General features: G+C 28.4%; 3 protein-coding genes across 4 annotated transcripts; all 3 read left to right on the top strand.

The window, feature by feature from the left end:
* The first annotated feature begins 2,282 nt into the window (after nt 1-2,282).
* LOC148195599 (2-alkenal reductase (NADP(+)-dependent)-like) lies at nt 2,283-5,417 on the top strand. Its single transcript, XM_088094504.1, has 5 exons — nt 2,283-2,645; nt 3,807-3,984; nt 4,159-4,325; nt 4,753-4,835; nt 4,930-5,417. Exons 1-5 carry the CDS (start codon nt 2,421-2,423, stop codon nt 5,306-5,308), a joined length of 1,032 nt encoding a protein of 343 aa, XP_087950630.1. The 5' UTR covers nt 2,283-2,420; the 3' UTR covers nt 5,309-5,417.
* A 5,663-nt stretch (nt 5,418-11,080) lies between these two features.
* On the top strand, nt 11,081-14,841 carry LOC124824737 (2-alkenal reductase (NADP(+)-dependent)-like). The gene is made up of 5 exons (XM_047297238.2): nt 11,081-11,403; nt 12,810-12,987; nt 13,489-13,655; nt 14,082-14,164; nt 14,293-14,841. The coding sequence occupies exons 1-5, from the start codon at nt 11,179-11,181 to the stop codon at nt 14,669-14,671; spliced, it is 1,032 nt and encodes a 343-aa protein (XP_047153194.2). The 5' UTR covers nt 11,081-11,178; the 3' UTR covers nt 14,672-14,841.
* A 4,223-nt stretch (nt 14,842-19,064) lies between these two features.
* On the top strand, nt 19,065-22,128 carry LOC124847521 (Ribosomal L18p/L5e family protein). Of its 2 annotated transcripts, none has more exons than XM_047325028.2 (4): nt 19,065-19,460; nt 19,687-19,843; nt 20,977-21,386; nt 21,744-22,128. In XM_047325028.2, exon 3 carries the CDS (start codon nt 20,987-20,989, stop codon nt 21,371-21,373), a length of 387 nt encoding a protein of 128 aa, XP_047180984.1. In that variant the 5' UTR covers nt 19,065-19,460; nt 19,687-19,843; nt 20,977-20,986; the 3' UTR covers nt 21,374-21,386; nt 21,744-22,128. The 2 variants fall into 2 exon arrangements, with proteins under 2 accessions (XP_047180984.1, XP_047180983.1); XM_047325027.2 differs by having other exon boundaries at nt 19,066-19,460; nt 21,759-22,128.
* Nucleotides 22,129-23,228: the final 1,100 nt, after the last annotated feature.

Raw genomic sequence — 23,228 nt, 5'->3', positions numbered from 1 at the left:
TATTGTCTTTGAGCTTGTTTGAGTTCAAGTTATTCCATATAGATTTCTTTCTCCATGTCACTGAAGAAAATTTATTTTCAATTCACTAATTCAAAAGTACAGGTTCTCTAGATGGTTCACAACTATAACTTAAGATTTGGTTTACAATTCAATGAGCTGTGAGTCAACCATATAAATGACTACAATATCACCTCTTATCCGAAATCACAAAGAACTGTATACTAAGTTTAGGGTTTATCCAAATTTTATCTATATAAAATAGATAAATTAACAAGTATATTAGGATTATTTTTTGCTTAAAATAAAATGTAAATAACATAACAATTAGATACTCTTAACGCTTGATGGTAGAGGACATGCACCAAGCACCATTTTGTACATAGTAAGTTGCAGCTTTAAAATTGATGTTTTCTTCAGCTTAATGATGTTTTCTAATCTTGAGATACTTTTGCTCTAAATTAATCCAATTACTTTCTTCTTCTTCTTTCTTCTTTCATGTGTCTACAAAGACATTAAAAACTATTTTATAAGTTGTTATATGTCTATTTTATCAAGATCAATGCCAATTTATAAATATTTTCTTCTCTTAGTTACCAATTTATTGTAAAAGAAATAATCAGGATAAAATTATCATATCTTTTTTATATAGTTATATAGACTAATATATATTTTTATTATTATTAATTTTGGCCTATTGACCTTTCGTACAAGTAATTATAAGCATTAAGTAGATATACTGTAGTTCATCTTCTAGAGTACGGACACTATAATTAATATGATAAGTTTTTTTCTACAACAGCTTGCTACCTTGGTTTATTATATATAGATGTAAACTTTTCCAAAAGATAAAATTACATAATCATTTATCTCACATTTTTCATCAAGTGAACACATTTTTATTAAGAGGAAATACAAAATTAATTTATATTACCAATTTTTCAAGATTTGTAAATAACCTTTTGTTTGGTTTTTATACAACTTAATTAATTGATTTGATTATTAAAATATATTTCTTATTATTTTATTTTGAGAATAATTTTCATATGAAAAACGGTAAAACTTTGAAGGGGTTGATTTCTTCTTCTTCTACTCACGCAATAAATAAAGAGCAGAAATATATACCGATTTTAATTACATATAAAATTGCAAATAGTTTTATTTCAAACAATAAAAATAACAAAATGTAACGAAAACTTTTTAAGAAAAAAAAAATGTTTGAAACGATAAAAATTTGGATAATTCATAGATGATAGACCGAGTATATAATTTTGTTGTAAACAATGTAATTATTTGTTAAAAAATTGTTCGTTGTAGTAGTTGTCATAGACGTTCTAAATTGCTAACTAGCTTCAATGAATATTTTATTTGCTTTGATGGATATATTTATCACTCATAATAATTTTAAATCCATTCAAATATAATTATCATTAATAAGAGTATATAGTGATTTTAGTTTCTAAAGTAGTATCTTTTTGTTGTATTAGTATATGAAATTTGGAAGAAAAAAAATCATATAAGGTCTTCGATATTTTTAGTTTAATTTTATAAGTTCCTAATAAAATTAGCCTATTTTTAGTATTATACTCCTGGATCAATCGTAACTCATTAATGATATAACTAACATATTAAGAAAAAAATATTTTCTTATTTAATGTTGACCACTTAATTTTTCATTAATATATTATTTTCATATAAATGAAACTAATTTCACTGCTCTGGTTCAAACTTCAAATTTTGATTAAACAACAGCATAAGATAGTGTAGTTAAAATATTATGTTTCATGTTCTCTCCATAAAATAAACCTTCATAAAAAAATGTCACACTAAAAAGTTAAGAAAAGCAATTACAACTTTTTGTTTCATGCTTTTTAAGATAATCAAATTTAAGCACAAAAATTAAATAACAATTTGAATTTTTGATGGTGGAGTATACCTTCAATTCAAATATTTATCAAATAATTTTAAAAATAACATTCTTAATTATTTAACACTAAAACAATATTTTTTTAATTTAATATTCTTGAAAAAATTATAATTATGTAAATTTTGGAATAAAATATTTTAGTAATTTAAAACAAAAATAAAACAAAACAAAATATTTTCATATTTATTTTATTTCATACCAATTTGAATTTAGAAACAAACTAAATATTACCCATATCAACTACAACAAATAATGAATCTTTAAAAACATATTTTAAAATATTAAAATAAATCTAAAAAATTAAATATATACATATATATGTATATATATATATATATGAAAAAATCAACTTGAGAAAGCTTTATGTCATATTAGAAAGAATTAGCATTCCAATTCCCATCTTCTCCCGGATCATTTCCTCCACAAACGCTGGAAGTAAAAGTCAACATTCCATAAAGAGACCGACAAAAGCTTGCCATAGTTTCTAAGAATTTGAATGGCAGAAGTGAGGAACAAGAAAGTGGTTCTGAGCGACCATGTGGTTGGTTTTCTGAAGGAATCAGACATGAACACTGTTGAAGGAAGAATCAGATTGAAGGTTCCAGAAGGTTCCAATGATGTGCTTCTAAAAAATCTGTACCTCTCTTGTGATCCTTACATGAGAATCCTGATGAACAAGGTGGAAAGCTTAGATGTGCATCATCACTACACACCTTCTTCTGTGAGTTTTCAATTTCTTTCTGCCTTTTTCACACTGTCCAAGAAATGTTTAGTTTCCAACTTTTTTTATAAATAAGGTTTAATGTTTCGGTTGGTTCCTATTTTCATCTAAAATATCAAATAAATCTTAATTGAAATGCGGGAAAAGAAAGGAACTTATTTGAAACTCGGGAGAAAATAATAACATATTGAAACATTAAACTTATAAATAAAGAATAAGATATTATGATACACTTTTACATTCATTCAATATAGACTACAAAGATAAAATAGTTAAAAAAGTGTAAATTTTTATCTTATTTCAAGAAAGAAGGGAATAAAAAATAAATAAAGATAATATCAAAATATAAAATATTTAGATGTGTAAAAAAATCTTTACTCATAAACAAAACGTATTAAATTATTTATATTTAATTTTATAAATATAATAATAATAAAAATAATAATTTATTATTTTTATTATCAATAAAAAAAATAATCACACATACTCATATATAACTAATGGAAGATGGAGGATGAATGAATGATGCACATTTTGTTTAAATTTTACCTCTTTAATATAAGAATAGTAGCTAAGAATGGAGGATGTAGAAACAAAGTTTCAATAATGCTAAACATCTTCCAGTACTTTGGAGTTATTGAGTGAAAAATTACATTTATTGAGGGTGGAGGATAATATTTTTATAAAGAGGATACAACTGTGTAATAATTTCGATTGAACACACTTTGTTAAAATGGATTATCATTAAATTTTAGTCTTTTTAAATGTAGTTAAATTGAATTGACTCCTTTAATTCATGGGTCGAAAGTGTTTAAGCATTATTAAAGGTGATTTAATTTGTAATTCAGAAACAATAATATTTTGTTTTTTTTTTACAATTTTCTATTATTATTATATTAAAAACTAAATACATTTGACTATTTATCCTTTTTCATTTTAAAATTTATTTTTATAAAAATTTTAAAAATAAAAATTATATTTATAAAATAAAAGAAGTAAAAATATACTTATAATAAATACAAAAGTATTGAAATTATGTGAGTAGAAACTAAGAATAATTTTAATGTACAGAAGAAAAGAAAAGCTTAAACATCCATAGCAGAGGTAGTATGAACTTAAAATATATGTGGCTGATAACTTGTGTTATGAAAACTATTGCAGCCATTGTCAGGATATGGTGTGTCTAAAGTGGTAGAATCTGCACATTCAGATTATAAGAAAGGTGATTTAGTTTGGGGATTTACCAAATGGGAAGAGTATAGCTTTGTCTCCTCATCTCAGATATGTTTCAAAATTGCACACACTGATGTCCCACTTTCCTACTACACTGGAATTCTTGGTATGTATCTTCTCAACAGTTTCAATTTACTTTCATTCTTAGTGAATGATGCAGCTGATGACAGTATCATTCATAAAATTGAATGAATCTCAGCAAGCTTATTGATGTTCTAGCATGGTTTTATATAATTTTGCTGTGTCTTTTGACCCATAACATTTTATTTTCTGATAACAGGTATGCCAGGATTGACTGCTTATGGTGGTTTCTTTGATATAAGTTCTCCCAAAAAAGGTGACAATGTTTTTGTTTCAGCTGCCTCTGGTGCTGTTGGTCACCTTGTTGGCCAATTTGCCAAGTTGAGTGGTTGTTATGTTGTTGGAAGTGCTGGAAGCAAGGAGAAGGTATTTGTACAAATGTTTTTCTTAGATGTTCCTATACAAATGATTATTAGCTTCAAAACATTTAGGATATTCATTGTATTGTTCAATTAGCCTAATTACAACAACAACCACCAAAGCCTTCTCATTCAATTATAAATCCTCTGGCATTGCAATCCTTGAGGCATGTTGCAGACTTTTCTGGTTTTTCTAGATTGTTGCAGAAATTGAAGTACATGAAGTTTGTTCCATCTGTCAATGCAAGATATTATTATTTATGCTGAGTATTAGAATTTTCACTCAGAAAATATATTTTACACTTCAAAAGGGTGTTTTGTTTTCATCAGTAAAAGAAACTCATGAAGAGAATTGCTTCAGAAAGCATTGTTGTAAAGCAGTATGATGAACAAGGCTAGAAATTGATTCACTAAAATGAATGTCTTGCAACCAGGTGGATCTGTTGAAGAATAAATTAGGATTTGATGAAGCTTTTAACTACAAAGAAGAGTCTGACCTCAATGCAACTTTGAAAAGGTTAGGATTTAACAGATTTGTGATAGAGAAATTCTGAGTAAATCTGTTCATGCAATAAATGTTGATGATTACTGCATATCAATGTACACATCAGATACTTTCCAGAAGGCATTGATATATACTTTGAGAATGTTGGGGGGAAGACACTTGATGCAGTACTCCCAAATATGAGACTCCATGGTCGAATACCTGTTTGTGGAATGATCTCACAGTACAATCTTGCTCAACCAGAAGGTGTAACAAATTTGGCATATCTCATATTTCAGAGGGTTAAAATGGAAGGTTTTCTTATAACTGATTTCTTCCATTTATATCCCAAATTTTTGGAGTTTGTCCTTCCTCTTATTGAAGAAGGGAAGGTTGTGTATGTGGAAGACATTGTTGAGGGTCTTGAGAATGGCCCTGCTGCTTTGGTTGGCCTCTTTAGTGGTCGCAATGTTGGTAAACAAGTGGTTGTTGTTGCTCATGAGTAAAATTATATAAATAGAAACACTGTACCATTTAAGCTTTCCTTCTGAATTTTCAATTTTCTGTAATGTTATGTTGTATTTTTGTGATTAATAAAATCTCTAGTTTATGCAACTTTGTTACTTCTAATCTGTTGTATGTTTTCAGATATATTGAACCTCCTAGTGTTTCATATCTATTCTCATAATGTTAAAACAGTATTTGGTTAATCAAATTACATCTTGTAAGTACACATTTCTCGTTTGGTTTTCAGTTTTTAGATTCGTGAAAAAAGTTTAAAGAACTTAGTGGGACATTATAATACTTGAATCAAATTCACACTTACATAGAAACATGACACTATCGGGAGTTTTATTGGTCTTCTAAAGTAGTATCCTATTTTGTAAACACATCATTCTTTGTCATAACAATTTTGTAGATTCAAATGACACTTTAACCTTAAATTTTATTAATCATACTAGAGAGACTAAATTAACTCTAATAGATGTCACATGTAGCACATTGTTTAAAATCAGAATCTATTCAAATGTGAGTTTTAAAACAACTTTTCCTTTTCATAGAACAAAGGTTATCCTGAAATTACCGAGATAAACTTGTTTTTCTTCATCCCTCACACTAGATAAGAGAAAAATGCACTTTCACAAATGTGTTGGGTAGCCGTAGAATCTATCATTCATTTGTTCACATTGGTCATAAGGTTCACTTGTGAAATGACTAAAGCAATTATATCTTCCCCTTCAATTATATTTTTCTAAGGAGGATTGTCAAAATCTTGACCCTATGTCTACATTGAGATACATGTTGGCTCGGCTTCCCACAGACAAAGCAAGTTTCATCCTTCTTGAGGTAGGGCTATGATCTCTACTTTAATATCTTTAAGCAGTTTGTGGCATTTGTTTAGCGTAATCTTGATGTTTTTATCCTTGATCATCTCCCAACAATAGTTTTTGATAACAAACCTTCGTTTAATGACATATTTAATAGTGTATTTAAGAATAAGAGAATCTTAAATATCTTTTGTTTCTTTATAGAAGAAATACAAAACGAACATATGGTTAAATAATGCATTAAGCAAGGTGTGACGACATACCTTATTCATAAATCTTCAATTTGTTTTATAAAAGTATTAGAGTCATATTAGGAAGGGGTAAGAGCGAAAGCAACTCCATACATGTCTAACAAGGTAGGCATGTGTTCCTACCAACATTAGAGTTTTTTACTAGTGAAAACTTCAATTTTCAAAACATCTAGGAAAGGTATCACAAAAGTACACTATGTTGTAGAAACATCATTTGGTTTCTTCAGTGTAGATTTGTTGTCGATATTCATACTGTCAGACAAAAGTCCTTAAGATTGTTGTAAAATGTCGACAAGAATATGAACAAGATCAATTTCTTGGAGCATGGATGATCATTGCCTTTAAGAACTTATTTGCGGTGTGTTGTGTGTAAGCCCCCAAATATAATAGGAACTCGCAACAAGGACTAGTAAGCAAGCTCGTAAGAGCAAAGAACTCAAGATAAAAGGAGTGGCGAAAAGAAAAGATAGTGAGTGAAGGTGTCTTTTGAAGGAAATTAGAAACACCTATTTATAGGTGGGGAATAGGGTCAAAAACTCCATGAGGCTTGGAGGAATCATATGCCTAGCAGATGAAGCTCCTTTACTTGTGAAGGAAGCTCCTTGACTAAAGAAGGAAGTCAAGAAGGAATTGCTAGACCATTTTGGATTTCCCTCCTTTGCAAGATAGACTACATATGTTTGTGGAGCGAATCACCAACAAAATGAGAAATAACGATAACCTTTTATGTGAGTTTTGCATTCAAAAGAAGGATCACATTGAAAAGATATTTTTTTTAAGACACTCTGTTTTCACAACAAAAACAAGAAAGAAAACTTCTTAAAACATGATTCAATAAAATACATTAAATGCCTTTGTATAGGCATTTTTGTATATAAATATTTTGTATATACATTTTTACATACAAAAGTGGTTACCTTTGTATATGATTCATAAAATGAAGGTTTAATCATTCTCGTAGTCCCTATTTATGTTGCGTTTTCTCAAATAGGTTGCTTTCTTTTTTTTCTCAATTGGGTTCCTAAAAGTGAAAAGTTGAAGCAATTGGCTCCCTGTCGTTAAATTGGGTTAACGGGGTTAACTTTCAGATGACTTGTCAGTGTGAGCTGGAATAACTTAATGACGTGGCATATGCAGGTGGAAAATGTTTAATTAAAAGGTTAGAAAAAAGGGTTTCTGAAATTTGAAATCAAAACATGACCAAATTAGTGTTTATGAAAATCAAATTGAGAATGAGAGTGCATGTTCGAGCTTCGAGACGCAAGAAATTTAGAATTGATCATGGTTTCTCATAGCAAAACTGGAATCTACTACAAAGACTTATCGTCGTTGATGCTCCATCATCAACGCTCGATGGAGGAAGAACCCTCCCCGATGGAAGAAGAATGTTCAACGTAGTGTTCGTGGAATCTACTGCAAAGTTTCTTTTCCTATAAAGACGAAGTATCCTGTGTCAATAATGTTGAAACCAAAATAATTGTTTCGAGTTGGTGATGTCAAAAGCAATTAATAAGCTAGGTGCCGCCTATAAGGCATCGACTACCAGAGCTAGGTATCGCTTACCAAAGCTAGGTGTCTCCTACCAAGTGTCGACTACCAAAAGCAAGTGTCGACTACCAGAACCAAGTGTCGTCTACTGAGAGTTATGTGTCGCCTACCGAGAGCCATGTATCACTTACTTTGAGCTAGGGGCACCTATCGAGAGTTAGGTGTTGCCTATCAGGACTATATGTCACCTATTGAGAGTTATGTATTGTTTACTAGGACTATGTGTCGCCTATCAGAACCATGTGTCGCCTTTCAAGGCTAATAGTGAACTTTCTGACACTTCTATTCAGCCACAAGTCGACCTGTATGACCATCACTACCTGGACATAAGTCAGTCGTCCAACTACTTTTCGAACTAACAAAACTAATGGCGTATTACTCTATAAGTTAGCATAACTTAAATCAAACAACTGACTCATGAGGTAAATGGGCCATTGGATCCATATAAGTGAAGTCTCACAAATGTCATAATTATCCTATAAATAGTACAATCATTGAGGTAAATAGTATACATTCATTATTATAATATTAAGTATTATCTGACGTACTCAGCAAACTTAGACATGAGAGTGTCTTTTATAAACACACAACTTTTTCAATCTTGAAGAAACGAGGATCTTGAGCATGAAGTTGGAAGTACATTCCTTCTTTTCGAGAAGTTACCTCAAATTTTTGAAACGACTGTATGAAATCTTTTTAAAGAGTGTTCTCAATCTTATAAGAACAAATTCATATTTGTGTGATAGTAGACTTTTCAAGAATCTCCCTCACAAATACAGTTACATTATTATTGTGCACATATCTTCCACCAATTTAACAAATATTTTTTTAAAAAAAATAAATACAGAATCAATTTATATTAAAAATCAACTTGCAAATACCTTTCTTTTGCTTTTTTTTATACAACTTAATTAGTCGATTTAATTATTAACAGACATTTTTATTATTTTATTTTATTATAAGAATGGTGTTATATGAAAAACGATAAAAAATGAACAAACTTATAACCAAAGGGGTTGAATTTCTTCTTCTTCTTCAAATAAATGCTTAGGTAAGAAATAAATAACATATACCTTTATCAATTTTACATGTCAAATAGAAACTAATTTTTATTTCAAGCAATAAAAATACGAAAATGTAATGAAGTTTTTATAAGAAAAAAAATCAAACTATAAATGCTGGGATAGTTTCAAAGATGCTACACCAAGTATAAATATGTTTTTTAAAAAAATGTAACTATTTTGGGTGTGAGGTCGAGTCACTAACACCTTCACAATTTTTTTTGGGAGGTCGTTCCGTAACTGCTCTTCTAACCTTCTTCTTCGTTCCACCTTCTGAAGGTGTACCATTCGATACTTAAGTCGGTCTATTTCAATGTAAAAGTAATAAATGTGCAATAAATGCAAACACATACTTCTTACCTTTGACCTGTATTTATAGTTGAAATCTTAATCATGCCCAATTTCAGCCCAATGTCCCTAATTACTATTTACCTTAAACTTTGCGGAAAGACCTGATTATTGACTTTAGCTCGAACGTTTTACTCATGGTTGTTCGGTCTTGTGTGAGGACCTCTATCACGTTCAATCACTGCTTGACTTCGTCTCGCTCATCACGGTCGTCTGGTTGGTCTCGTTATAGAATAATAGTACGCATACAATACAATAACTATTTGCTAAAAAAAACAATTTATAGTAATAATTGTCAAGCATAGATGTACAAACTTTTTTCATTTTTATCCTAACATTTTTTTCTTCTTAAAATTTAATACACTTATTTAATTTTTCCTTATTTTCAGGGATTATACCACAATTTTAAAGGTTTGACTCGTTTAACATAAGTTGCACGTGTAAGTTAGAAGAAAGGGTTTCTTACTCCAGAAAGCTATTTGTCATGCAGAATTTTTTTAAAATTGAAAAAGCTTAACTTATTCCATTTAATTTCGTCAGAAATCACTATAAAGATATTTTAAAGTGAATGGAAAATGAGAATCACAAAGTTTTTTCAACAGTTTTTAGCACCACAAAGTTTGTTACATTTGTATGGCTACCAAAGTTTTGTTTGAATCTTCACAGTGAGGAATAATTGAAGACGAGTACCAACGTGCATCATGACCAGTTCTTACTTTTTTAATATTTTTTAAATTAAATTAAATTAAATTTAAATTGGCTTAATATATATTTTATTTTCAATATTTTTAGGTTTACTGTTTTTTTTTATTTCTTTATTCAACTTGATTTTAATATTTATTAAAAAATATAGTGTTTTTCTCATTAGATTATTGTTATGGTAGAGAATTATGATTTAATAGAATGATATGTTTTTGTTTTTAAAAGAAAAAGTGTGCGTAATATTATTATATTTTAATATTATTAGTAAAATTGCATGTGATGTATCTTTATACTTTTTTTTACAATAAAAAATAGTAAAATTATTATTATAGTGTAAAATTAAACTAATTTTTGTAATTTTGTTTTAAATATTTACTTATTTTGTTAGTAGTTTTATTATTAAAAAATAATTAAGTTTTAAAAAAAGTATTAGATAAATTTAAAATATTATTACTTAAAAAATAAAATTAATAAAATAATTATTTTAATTTACAAGATTTATTTAAAGAGTGAAATTAGAAAACAAATATAAATACTAAAAGGAGAAATCTTTATATATAAAAGTATGGGTTATCTTTATATATAAAAGTATGGGTTATTGTTGATATAATAAAAAAATCACAGTAACTCTTTTTAATAAATATTAAAATTATATTAAAAAAATTAAATTTAATATAGAATACTTTACGTTTTGAAACCAAAAGAGACTTTGACAGACATATAACTTTTTTATATTACTATTTTTTTATTTTTCTTTTTCTTTTTAAAAATATAAAAATTTATTTTTTTATAATCATTTTATCTTTAGTGTCAAATAAATACAAATGGATGTAACTCTAGTTTTAAATCTCATAAACAAATAATTATTATTTCCATTTTTTTATTTTTAAATCCCTTTCATAATACTGTTAATTAAATAAAAAATAAAAACTGTGATAGGAGAAAAATATATTTTCAATAAAAAAATAAAATAAAAAATTGTGATAAGGATCTAACAGAAGAGTAGCGTTTGATTTTCCCATCTTCTCCCTAATCATTTCCCTCTATAAATGCTTCTAATACTGGAAGCAGCGGGAAGAGCAAAGAGACTCCATAACCGACGCACTCACAAAGCTTATCACTGTACCGGCAAATTCCAATGGCGGAAGTGAGGAACAAGCGAGTGGTTCTAAGAGACTATGTGGTTGGTTTTCCGAAGGAATCAGACATGAAAATTGTGGAAGGAAGGATCAAATTGAAGCTTCCAGAAGGTTCCGATAAGGTGATTGTGAAGAACCTCTACCTCTCTTGCGACCCTGTCATGAGAGTCCTGATGATCAAGATGGAAGCCATTGATGTATATCATCACTACACACCTGATGCTGTGAGTCATCAAACTTTTTTCCAACACTGCACTTCTTTTCTACATTTTAACACTGTTCTACTTCTGAAAATGTTATGATTAAGAATTAAAAGTTTATGTAATACGTAAATGCATTCAAAATGTTACCTGCATTTCAATCTTTTAAAGTTTTTCATCTTTTAATGTTGCTTTATCTTTTACTTTCAACCTTTTCGTACAATAATTATAATAATGATTGAGCTAATGTTTTGAGATGGAATTAGATCTAAATTTCAATGTTTCTTCACATTTCAATCTTCTTACGAAGTTTTTCATCTTTTAGTGTTTGTGAGATAACTTCAAGCTTTCATACAGAACATAATTAGTTGAAGAATTAAAAAAATAAATATGATTTAACATTTTGTTGGTCAGATAGTTTTTGTTCATTGTAAAAGAATTTGTATTTGTAACCTGGTCTGAACCTTTTCTTTGGTATGACTGGATTCAAATATTTTGGTTTGATGGTTTTATTTATTACACGTTAATATTAAATATCTAAATATGTATGTGTATATAATTTAATTAGATTTTAGTATACTAATTTTAACAATTTATATTTATATTTTTTAAAAATTAAGTTAGCAAAGATTAGAGAAACGTTGATAATTAAAAAATTGCGCTAAGATTTTATTTTATTGATTTAAGGTTTTGGTTTAGGTTTATGAAATTAAAGTTATTTTTAGGGATTAATTTTTATCTAAATTTATGATTTATTTTATTTATTTTAAATAGATATCTGTATTAATATTTTAGAATATAATTTTATTTGAATGTATACTTTAAGATTAACATGTATTTGAAAAGGTAATTTTTTAGATAATTTTGTTTCAAATTAATTTTTTAACCACCACCGAAAGGTAAAAAAAATTATCATAACTTTTTAGAGGTAATCCAATGTATAATGAGAAGATAATCTTAGACATGAATATTTACTGTTTATATATCCTTTTAGACATGTAGTGAAATCATTTTTTCTAATTATTTTCCATTTTTTTTATTATTTCTAATTCGTGTAAAAACAAATAAATATATTTTTTTTTCCTTTCAAAATGTTTATGGAGAAGCTACTCCAAATACACTCTACTCATACTTTTGGTTTATATAAGTAAATTTGTTTTTTATTTATATATTTAAAAGATACTTGTAGTCTTTGAATACTATTTCTAATCTCTTTCCAATTTCATAAATTTATATCTTAGAGGATAAAAAATATATTTTAAATACTAAAAAAATATTTATGAAAAATAAACAAATATTGAAATCATGTATCTAGAAACTAAATGGATATTTTTTAAGTATAGAAAAGAGAAAACCTAAAACATCAACAGAGGTAGTCTTAAGTTAAAATTGATGTGGCTGATAACTTATGTAAATGAACAATATTGCAGCCATTAACAGGATATGGAGTGTCTAAAGTGTTGGAATCTGGACATCCAGATTATAAGAAAGGTGATTTGGTTTGGGGAATTACCAAATGGGAAGAGTATAGCTTTATCTCCCCATCTCAAATATGTTTCAAAATTGAGCACACTGATGTCCCACTTTCCTACTACACTGGAATTCTTGGTACGTATATATTCAACAATTTCAATTTATTTTCATCTTAGTGAGTGATGCACATTAAAAATTGGAGGAGGTTATCCAGCTACTTTTTCCTACAATGCTTTTGCTTGCATTTTCAATGTTCAATCAAAGTTATGTTGAAATTAATCCTTTATTCATTACATATGTATATTTGTTTGTTACATTACAGCCACATCTTTCCTCTCATATTTTTACCTAAGAAGTGGTACACTTCTAAATAATGGTCTTGACACGTAGCCATGTCAGATACTTATTCATGTCTGAATCTATTCTGTTTCACCTGAATGAATCTTATCAAGTTTGCATGCAAGCTTATGATATGGCAAGGTTTTATAATATAACTTAGTTGAGCCTTTTTACCCATCTTATTTTCTTCTCTGAATGAATCTCAGCAAGCTTGTATGCAAGCTTATGGATGTTCTTGCATGATTTTATCATTTTGTCGGGCCTTTTGACCCATAACCTTTTATTTTCTGGTCACAGGTATGCCTGGGATGACTGCTTATGTTGGTTTCTTCGAAATAGGTTCTCCAAAAAAAGGAGAAAATGTTTTTGTTTCAGCTGCCTCTGGTGCTGTTGGTCAACTTGTTGGCCAATTTGCCAAGTTGAGCGGTTGTTATGTTGTTGGAAGTGCTGGAAGCAAAGAGAAGGTATTTGTTCAATTATTATTATTATTAGTTTCATAACATTTAGGATATTCATTGTATTGTTTAACAGACAATTATTTTCAATTAGCCTAATTACAACAACAACGAAATCCTTTTCTTTCAATTATAAATCATTTAGGCATGTTGCATACTTCTGCGATTTTTCTAGATTGTTGGAGAAACTAAAGTACATGAAGTTTGTTTCAGTCAATGCAAGTTATTACTATTATTATTTATAATTTTCACTCTGAAAATATATTTTATACTTGAAAAAGGTGTTTTGTTTTCATCAGTAAAAGAGATTCATGAAGAGAATTGTTTCAGAAAGCATTGATGGTGAAACCTTTTTAATCGGAAACATTGTTGTAAAGCAGTATGATGAACAAGGTTAGAAATTCATGCACTAAAATGAATGTGGCTTGCAACCAGGTGGATCTGCTGAAGAATAAGTTAGGATTTGATGAAGCTTTTAACTACAAGGAGGAGCCAGACCTCGATGCAGCTTTGAAAAGGTTAGTATGCAACATTATCCTTACAGAGAAATTTGAGTTTATATTGTTTGTTTCCATAAAGAAAATGTTAGAAGTTAGTGTACCTGATATCAGAAGCAATAGTAGTGAGTGGTGAATTTGGAAATCAGGTACTTTGGAGAAGGCATTGACATATACTTTGAGAATGTTGGGGGGAAGACACTTGATGCAGTACTCCCAAATATGAGACTCCATAGTCGAATACCTGTTTGTGGAATGATCTCACAGTACAATCTTGCTCAACCAGAAGGTGTGACAAATTTAGCACATCTCATATTTAAGAGGATTAAAATGGAAGGGTTTATTGTAAATGATTTCTACCATTCATATTCCAAATTCTTGGAGTTTGTTTTGCCTCATATTAGAGAAGGGAAGGTTGTGTATGTGGAAGACATTGTTGAGGGTCTTGAGAATGGCCCTGCAGCCTTGGTTGGCCTCTTTAGTGGTCGCAATGTCGGCAAACAAGTGGTGGTTGTGGCTCGTGAGTAAAATTCTATAAGTAGAAACATTGTAGCATCTGATCTTTTCTGAACTGTTTGTTTTCTTTTGGCCAGTGAATCTAGTTTTTATGTTATATTGTATCAGCTTCCCTTTTTGTTCATAGTATTTGATTACTGTATGAGTGGCATTATGTGATTAGTAAATCTCTAGTTTATGCAGCTTTGCTATTTCTAATCTGTTTTATATTTACAAGTATATTTTGCTGATAAAAGACTATATATTTACAAATATGCTGATCCTCATGGTGTTCTAATAATGTTTAAAATGTTAAAATAATATTTGGTCAATTAAAATTTTATCTTGTAAGTACATATAATAATATTAATAATAATAATAATTATTATTATTATTATTATTAGAGTTGTCAAAACAGGTCACCCGACTCGGTCCATCACGGGTTGGTCACTTAGTGAGTCAACCCAGTCCGGTTCATTTATTAACGAGGCAAAAATATTCGAACTGGGCTCGACCTGGTTGGTGGGTAAATAGTTTGACTTATTGGCTCACTTAATTAAATTTTTTTTAAAATAAAAAAAATTACAAATTTTTTATAATTAATTTTGAAAATAAGGAACTTAAATAAATTTTTCAAACAAAAACAAAATAATAAAAAAATATATAAAATTAAAATTAAATTTTAATAAAATAAAATTAGGTAGGTGGATTGGTGGACCAATCCGGCCCACCACAGTTTCAACCCGTATGAACTGGGTTGAAATCTGACCCGCATAAAAGAAATACAATTTTTTCAAACCCAACCTGACTCAAAGGGTTTGATGGACCGGGTTGTCCTGCGGGTGATAACTCTAATTATTATTATTATTATTATTATTATTATTATTATTATTATTATTATTATTATTATTATTATTATTATTATATATAAGTATATAAACCCGATACTTCTGTGATAATTATTTTTTTAATGATTAACTAGTAGATTAAGACATTAGTACAAAATTATCTTAGGTTTCGATTTTGATGAAAACAAAATATAAAATGATAAACCTTTTTATAAATTTTTTAAAATATATAATATAGGTTTTGATTTTAAAAGAATGTCATATATATCTTTTTATTTCGGTTAATAAAAAATTAAAGTCTAAAAATTCGTCAAAATTTCAAAATATTTCAAAAAATTGTGCTTTTTTATTTTATTTATTTATTTATATGAAAAGGACATATAACTTTAGTTATATAATTAACCAAAGTCATATCTCGATTTTGCTTTAGTTGTTTCAGCAACCAAAATCTAAAGGTTGGTCAAATTTTTAAAATATTTAAAAAACTGATGCCTATATTTTATTTATTCAACTAAATAGGATTTATGACATCAATTTTATGCAATGTCATAAAATCTTTCAAAATTAACCGTTTTAAATTATTACTTGTTTCAAAAGGACTTATGGCTTCAAGTTTCTGGAGAATCGATGTCATAGAGCTTTTCAAAACTGATATTTTTAAACTATTACTTGTCTAAACACGGCCTATGACTTCAATTATGTGTACAATGAAGTACTTCGACCTTGTAAATGATTCTGAATCATAGTTGCTTTTAACGTGTTATTCAACACGTATACTACAATGTTTATAAGAACCTTCTTTGTTGAATAAGAATTGTTTAGTGTGAAAGTTTCTTATATATATAGAAATAAAAATGAAAGTGCATGTTTTATAAGAAAAGTGTTTAGATAAAAGGTCAACAACAATTGCATAAATATTTTTATACTAGTTCACTGCAAATGAGTTACGTTCAGTCTCATCCACAAAGAGTTTCACTATAATCTTTAACAAGATTACAACTGAGTATTCACACTACTTTTGGTTTTCTCAATCAGCGAATAACCTCCTATTACCTTAGACTGGATGAATATTCGTACCACTCCTAGTCTTTTTAGTCAGCGAATAACCTCACGTTATCCTAAACTAGATAAGTATTTGCATTACTCCTCGTACTAGACAACCTTGTCTAGATTTTCTTAACTCCACCGAGTTCAACAAGTGTTTTAATTATCTTCAGAATTGTAATCAATGATTGCTTACAAGTTGTTTAGACTATTACTCTCACATAAAGGATGTAAGTACAATACAATGTAGTCTAAACACTCGCAGGTATTTCTCTTTTTTTTCTCTCTCTCTTTTTTACAAGAGTAAACAAATATTACAATGAAGCTCAAGAGTATTGATTGTCTTCTTTTCTTTTCTTCTGCTCAGATGTTTTCTTTTCTTGAGCTTTTCTTTTGAACGTTTTTCTTAAGATGAATATTTTTTTTGTATGTTATCCTCTTTTTTTCTTCATCTAAATGATCTTCTATTTAAAGGCTCTTGGAGAAGTTTCCATTAGACTAAGCTTTTGGCCTTGATTCTTGTGTATTGTCTTTCTTTGTGTACAAGAGTCATTGGTTAAAGTCAACTTGTCAAAGCAGACTTGCTTACACGACACTGTTTATTTCTTAGACGTTATTTCTTAGACATAATTACAATATAAATGTTTATAAAATATTCCTTTCTTAGATGTTATTTCTTTAAACCAACTTTCATACACAACAATATTTCATTTAATACTTTTTGTTAAACTTCAAAACTTGAGTTGCTTAAACGGTCTATTCTCTAGACAATCTTGTCTTAACAAATGGTAGGCCTTTGTTTATAGTCAGCAATGTTATTCCTTCAAAACCTAAGTTGCTTAGATGATTTATTCTCTAGACGAATTGTCTTAACAAATGATAGAGCTTTGTTTATAGTCAGTAGTGGTCTCGTTGGAGATGACTGGGTGAGCTCCAATGGTCCAAAAATAAGGTTGAGTTTGGGAGAGAGGTGTCAATAACATAAAAGGCAAAGATCATAGTGAACACGATGACATCTTGCACTAACGACATGGGGAGGCAACATCATCTTGCATCGATGATGTGGGAGGCAATGACTTGTGGACGACGGGAAAGATTATACATGGGATTATGCATGAAGAGAAACAAAAGAGGATTGGGTGAAATGATACTAAATCAAGACAAAAATTAGATATTTAAACATTCTATGACAAGTGTTGAACCAATTGTTATGGTAAAGTCTTATTACAACGGTTTTTCCTAAACTTGTCATAATAAATTTTGAACATAATTTTAATTTTGTCATCGAGTCCTACTTACTATGACGAGTCAATTACATCTATCATAAAAAGTTTTTTTTCACTTATTTTGACAGGTCCTATTTACAATCATAATAAGTATTACTTTTATTATAAAAATGTCATTTGTCAATTTATTATAACAGGTCTTGTTTTACATGTCATAATAACAATTATTTCTATTAGAAAAATGTCATCGATCAAATTATCATGACAGGTGGATTACACCTGTTATAATAAGTCATCATAGATTTCTTTTTTTTCTACTAAGAAATTTTTGCAAAATTAAATTAGGTTTTAAAAGTAATTAATGAAAAAAGTGAAATTTTGTAATTACAGAGAGTGTAGTCTATCTATCATAATAAGTTTTACTAGAGAGTGTAGTCTATCTATCATTATAAGTTTTACTAGTGACATTTTCATAATAAAAATAGTAATTATAATGATAAGTAAAAATGATGGTTATAATAAGTGAAAAATGACAATTTTTTAGGACTATTTTAATAGACTCGTAAGTGAAATGCAATAACAAATTTAAAATTATATTAAAAACTTATTAGGATAAGTTTAGAAAAATCAAACTTTACATTAGTTCAACATTTAATATACTATATTTAAATTTCTAATTTCTCTCTTATTTTTATCGTGATTCCATATTGAATATTGGAAGAAAAACTTCAACTGTTATATAGAAAAGCAAAATTCAAAAAATTGTAGAAAAAAAAGTCAAAGTAAAAACATATTCACATTCAAATAATTAAATATAAAACACTAAATCCTATTTCTTTACATTTACATATTTAAATACAATAAAAATAATCAAATTCATTATAAATATTTGCTATATTTTTAAATTTCTACTTTATATTTTTTCCAAAATAATATTTCTTAAATAAATTTCAATAATTTTTCTATTTTCAAAATTTTATGAATTTCAGTTAAAAAATTATATATTTTGCAATATTTTTAAATATTTCATTAATTTTAATATTTTTTCTATTTTAAAAATTTTATAAATTTCAATTAAAAGATTTGATATTTTGTTATATTTTTAATTTTCTATTTTCGTATATTTTTTCTAAATAAAAAAATTTTCCAAACAAATTTTTTATAATTTTCAAATAAAAATTTATACTTTTTCAAAAAGAAAAAATAATTAAACTGCATTAGAAAAGGGAGATTGATGAAATAAAATACATGTAGTAATAGTAATAAATATGTGAAAGTCTACTTAAGAAAAAGTTCTCCTTAAAACTAGTTTTCTTGAAACCCTAAAATCAATTTTGCCACGGTACACTTTCCCCTTTTGTTCCCCTCCTTCTTCGTCTTTCTCCCCCATTTCTCGAGTAAACTGAGTGTAATTTGTGATTACTGTCTCAAACCTTAAGAAAACTCCCAAACCCGAGTTGCATTGGTGAAAGCCTTAACAGGTCTCAAATTCAGTCTTTCAAAAACCCTATCTTTGTCCATTTTTGCACACCAAACGACCATCATTGCTGTCATTTTGGCTGAAAAAAAAAATTTAAACTCGTCAACTCGATTGCAAGATCGCTAATTTGGGTGAGTTCATGGCGAGTCCACCGAGTATGCTCCAGAAACGAGTTTGCTTCTCGGAAGCTATGTGCACGAACGAAAACTCATATGGTTTTAAAGGTTAACTTGCGAGCTTGAAAACTATGTTTCGTAGTCTGTTTTCATACAGCACATAATCTGTTTGATGAAATGTTGCATTCGATTGAACTTAAATTGTACCTCTACTTCAGCTTTGTCTATAGCATGCACGGTGCTGGTCCTTTTAACATATTTGCCATCCTTTAGAATTTGAATAAATACTTAGAAACTACAATTTTTTTTACTGTTTGTGTTGTGTATGTTGTAGATCAATGCTGAAGTCCCTATCTTTCTCTACTGCATTTTAACTCCATGCTGGAGCTGATAATGAAGTTGAAGGAAGCTCGATACAACAACGTTTAATTTGAACTGCATTTGTCGGAAGCTTAGACATACCACAAATACCTACCAACAACCAACAAGAGGTATTGTACATGGTATTATAGATTTCTGTTAATCAAAATATTTGATTTTATAATTTAAGATGTACAGATCATTAATAAGCCATCGCATTGGAGAAAACCTGTTGGTAAAGCAGTGTCTTGCACTTGGTAGGAATTTGTTAGGGTATAGTGACTCACCTTTCCAAGATGCTCATGAATTTTCGTATCTTAATGACTATGGGTTTATGTGCGCTCTATATAATTTTCAATAAATGACTTGTTGTCCTGGAGAGGTTTTTCCTACATAAGATTATAAGATAGTTTGAAAGTAAAGCTAATTGAATTGGGTACCTAATGTAACAACCACTGAAACTTTTTACTTGTTCAGTCTTTTTCTTCTTCTTCTTCTTCATAGTTGTGGGAAATGGAATTGTAAACAGTGCCTAAGATACTAATTTCATATATTAGAAAACCAATGATTTTTGTATTTAACATGGAAAAAATAAAAGGTAAATTTTACACTCTTGAATAATTTACTTCCTCTTTGTTGTACGTGCATGTGAAATTTTACCTGCTTCCATAGGTGCAAGAAATGGGGTCTGTTAAGGTAGTTTTTCAAATCATTGAAGAAAGTAATGGACAATTGTTTTCATATAAAACATCACGTCTTTCGTTTTCTTTATTGAACTCAAACCACTGATAAAACCACCTCCACGTGTCATCCTATTATGCAAGACCCTTTAAATTTGTGGGGGTTTGTCTTCGAAATAATGATGTAGGAATGGTAGTGTCTGTTTGTTTTAAATTCCAAACCAAGCTTACATCATTTCCAAAATATGAAACCCCATTTATAGCATAATTTCCAGAGTAATTTGTTTTCAACATGGACTATTGGAGGTTTAAATATGAAGTTAATCATGCCTGTAGTCATCTACAACTTACGAATGAAGGCCTATTATCTACCAAGTTATGTTACACGTCAATGACTCTATGATATCATGTTATCTTGAAATTAATTGAGTAATTACTTACACCAGTATGTTGCAGCTCTTAGTAATCCTGAATTAAGATTTTATTCAGACATGAAGGCTGCATCTGTCTTTTAACCATAAGAATTCTTTCATATTAATAAATAATTGTATTCCTTTCATTCTTGGTTTTCCATCCTCTATCAGACAACTGAAAATGCCGGTTATGAAGCGATATGTTCTGAGATTGTTCATATCATTGAAGTATATCACTGCAAACGTGGTAGACAGAAGCAATGGTCGAATTGTAGCAACATCATCCACAGCAGAACATACCATTAAAGGGTCACTTGAGTGTGGCAGGTCCTGCAATGCTAAAGCAGCTACTGTTGTTGGAGAGGTATTGGCTAGGCGGCTCAAAGTTGAGGGCCTCAATGAAGGAGAAGGAAGAGGGATTCATGCAAACATAGGTAAAGAAGTAGGGAAGAAAGGATTTAAGAACCAAACCAAGGTTTGGGCTGTTATGAATGCTCTCAAGAACAATGGTGTCAAACTCATCCTCGATGATGAAAACGATGACAAAAATTCTTGGCCTGGTTCATAATTAAAATATCATGGTGAGTATTCTTCTAATAACTTCTATGAAACAAAAAAAGACATGGAAGTATTATTCAGTCTTATTTCTTAGAAGCATCTGTGTCAGAATCCAATTGGAAATCTTAATTTAGTCATTGAAAATGTTGGCAACATACTTTTAGCCACATTCTTTAAGGATACTCTTATTGTTGGCTAAAATTTATTGAAAATCACAAAATTGTGTTGCTCCTACTTTATTTATTGAGTTTTATCCAAGATTTTGTGATTTTTTTATAGATTTTAAACGATAGTAAGAATATGTTACAACAAGCACTTTTCTTTACTTCTTTTTAATTCATTTGTGATAGAAAATCAGATTAACTTGTCAGTTATACCAGATGCTATCGTTTCAGGTACAATCTGCTGAAATATGTAATTGGATTATCATTTCTTGCATTTGACATCTATTTGGTAACTATTTCTTCCTCCATAGTTTCTTCCTGCATCTCCATAAGGTACGAGAAATGTCAAAAGTACCTATTATCTTATTCAAATATACATTTCGGATTTAATAATTCAAAATACATTTATTATTTGTATTCCACAATGCATAATCTGAAATACAAAATTTGTATTATGAAATGCATAAACATGGAATATAAATTTGTATTATAGATTGTAGGATCTGGATTACAAATTTTTTATTCCAGCATAATGTATTTTGTTTTTTGTATTCTGAAATGTATAACCAAGAATATAAAATTTATATTTCTGATTGTACAATATGTTTATTTTATTTTTATGAATAACATTCTTCATCATAAACATCACATAAAATATGTTTAATATAATAAAAGTATTTTACACAATTTTTATGAAACACAGATATTAAATAAGTATGTAATTTAATTTAACAAAGAAACATAATTTTTGAAAATAATTGAATTGAATTTATTTTTTACTCTTTCATTTTATGATGAACTGTCCTACTTTTTTTCATTTACATTTTTCTGACAATAATAAATGTACCATCATCTCATTTATTACCAGATCAAATAATAGGATAAATAAAAATATAAAATATTTTCAGTATTAAATATAGAAAAGCTCTGTAAGACCAACCATCAAATTTAAAAATACTTAACACTTTATTAAATGGAAATTGCATATTTATTACAAATAGCATTTATGTAAATAAGGTTGTATTTGGATATTGAAAACACGTGAATTCTCATAACCAACCAAATAATGGCATATTTGCACTGTGGACCTTTCTTTCTGTCTACCATTCAAAACTCGGTGGACTCCTTTTATTGCTTTCTGCTCCTTCACAACATGTAGGACCTTCAAATAATTTACCTTTCTTATTGTTTTGATCCTTTTACATCTAGTACAAAAGTTACACACATACAAAAGTACAATAAAATAACAGACAAAATATAGTTAAATCACTATAATAGAAAACAAAAACACAACAAGAGCACATCTATTTTAAAAGAGTCATATGACCCATATATATATATATACATGGATGACAAAATAATTCACTCCACATGAAAAAAACCGAATAACAAGTATTTTAATATTATTTATAAATTGATTGAATAGATGTATGATAGTGTGAATACTTGTTATTCGAAAAAGTAAAAATAATAATTTAATTTACATTTAATTTATATTTTATTTAATTTAATTTAATTAAAATTAATTTTAATTTATATTTTATTTTATTTATATTAAATTTTATATATTTTTTAATTTTATTTAAGTTTTATTTAAAAATATATTAGATATATATTTTTTAATATTTATGAATATCGTGAGTTTTAAAATATATGTAGATTGATTAAAATGGGTGGTGAAATTTTCATTTTACGATTGCG

This window comes from Vigna umbellata, chromosome 7 (assembly GCF_029865625.1).
Source record: "Vigna umbellata cultivar VRB3 chromosome 7, Vumbellata_1.0, whole genome shotgun sequence".
NCBI classification, from domain to species: Eukaryota; Viridiplantae; Streptophyta; class Magnoliopsida; order Fabales; family Fabaceae; genus Vigna; species Vigna umbellata.
The sequence above is the reverse complement of the archived record's forward strand: the minus strand, read 5'-3'. Positions and strand labels throughout refer to the sequence as shown.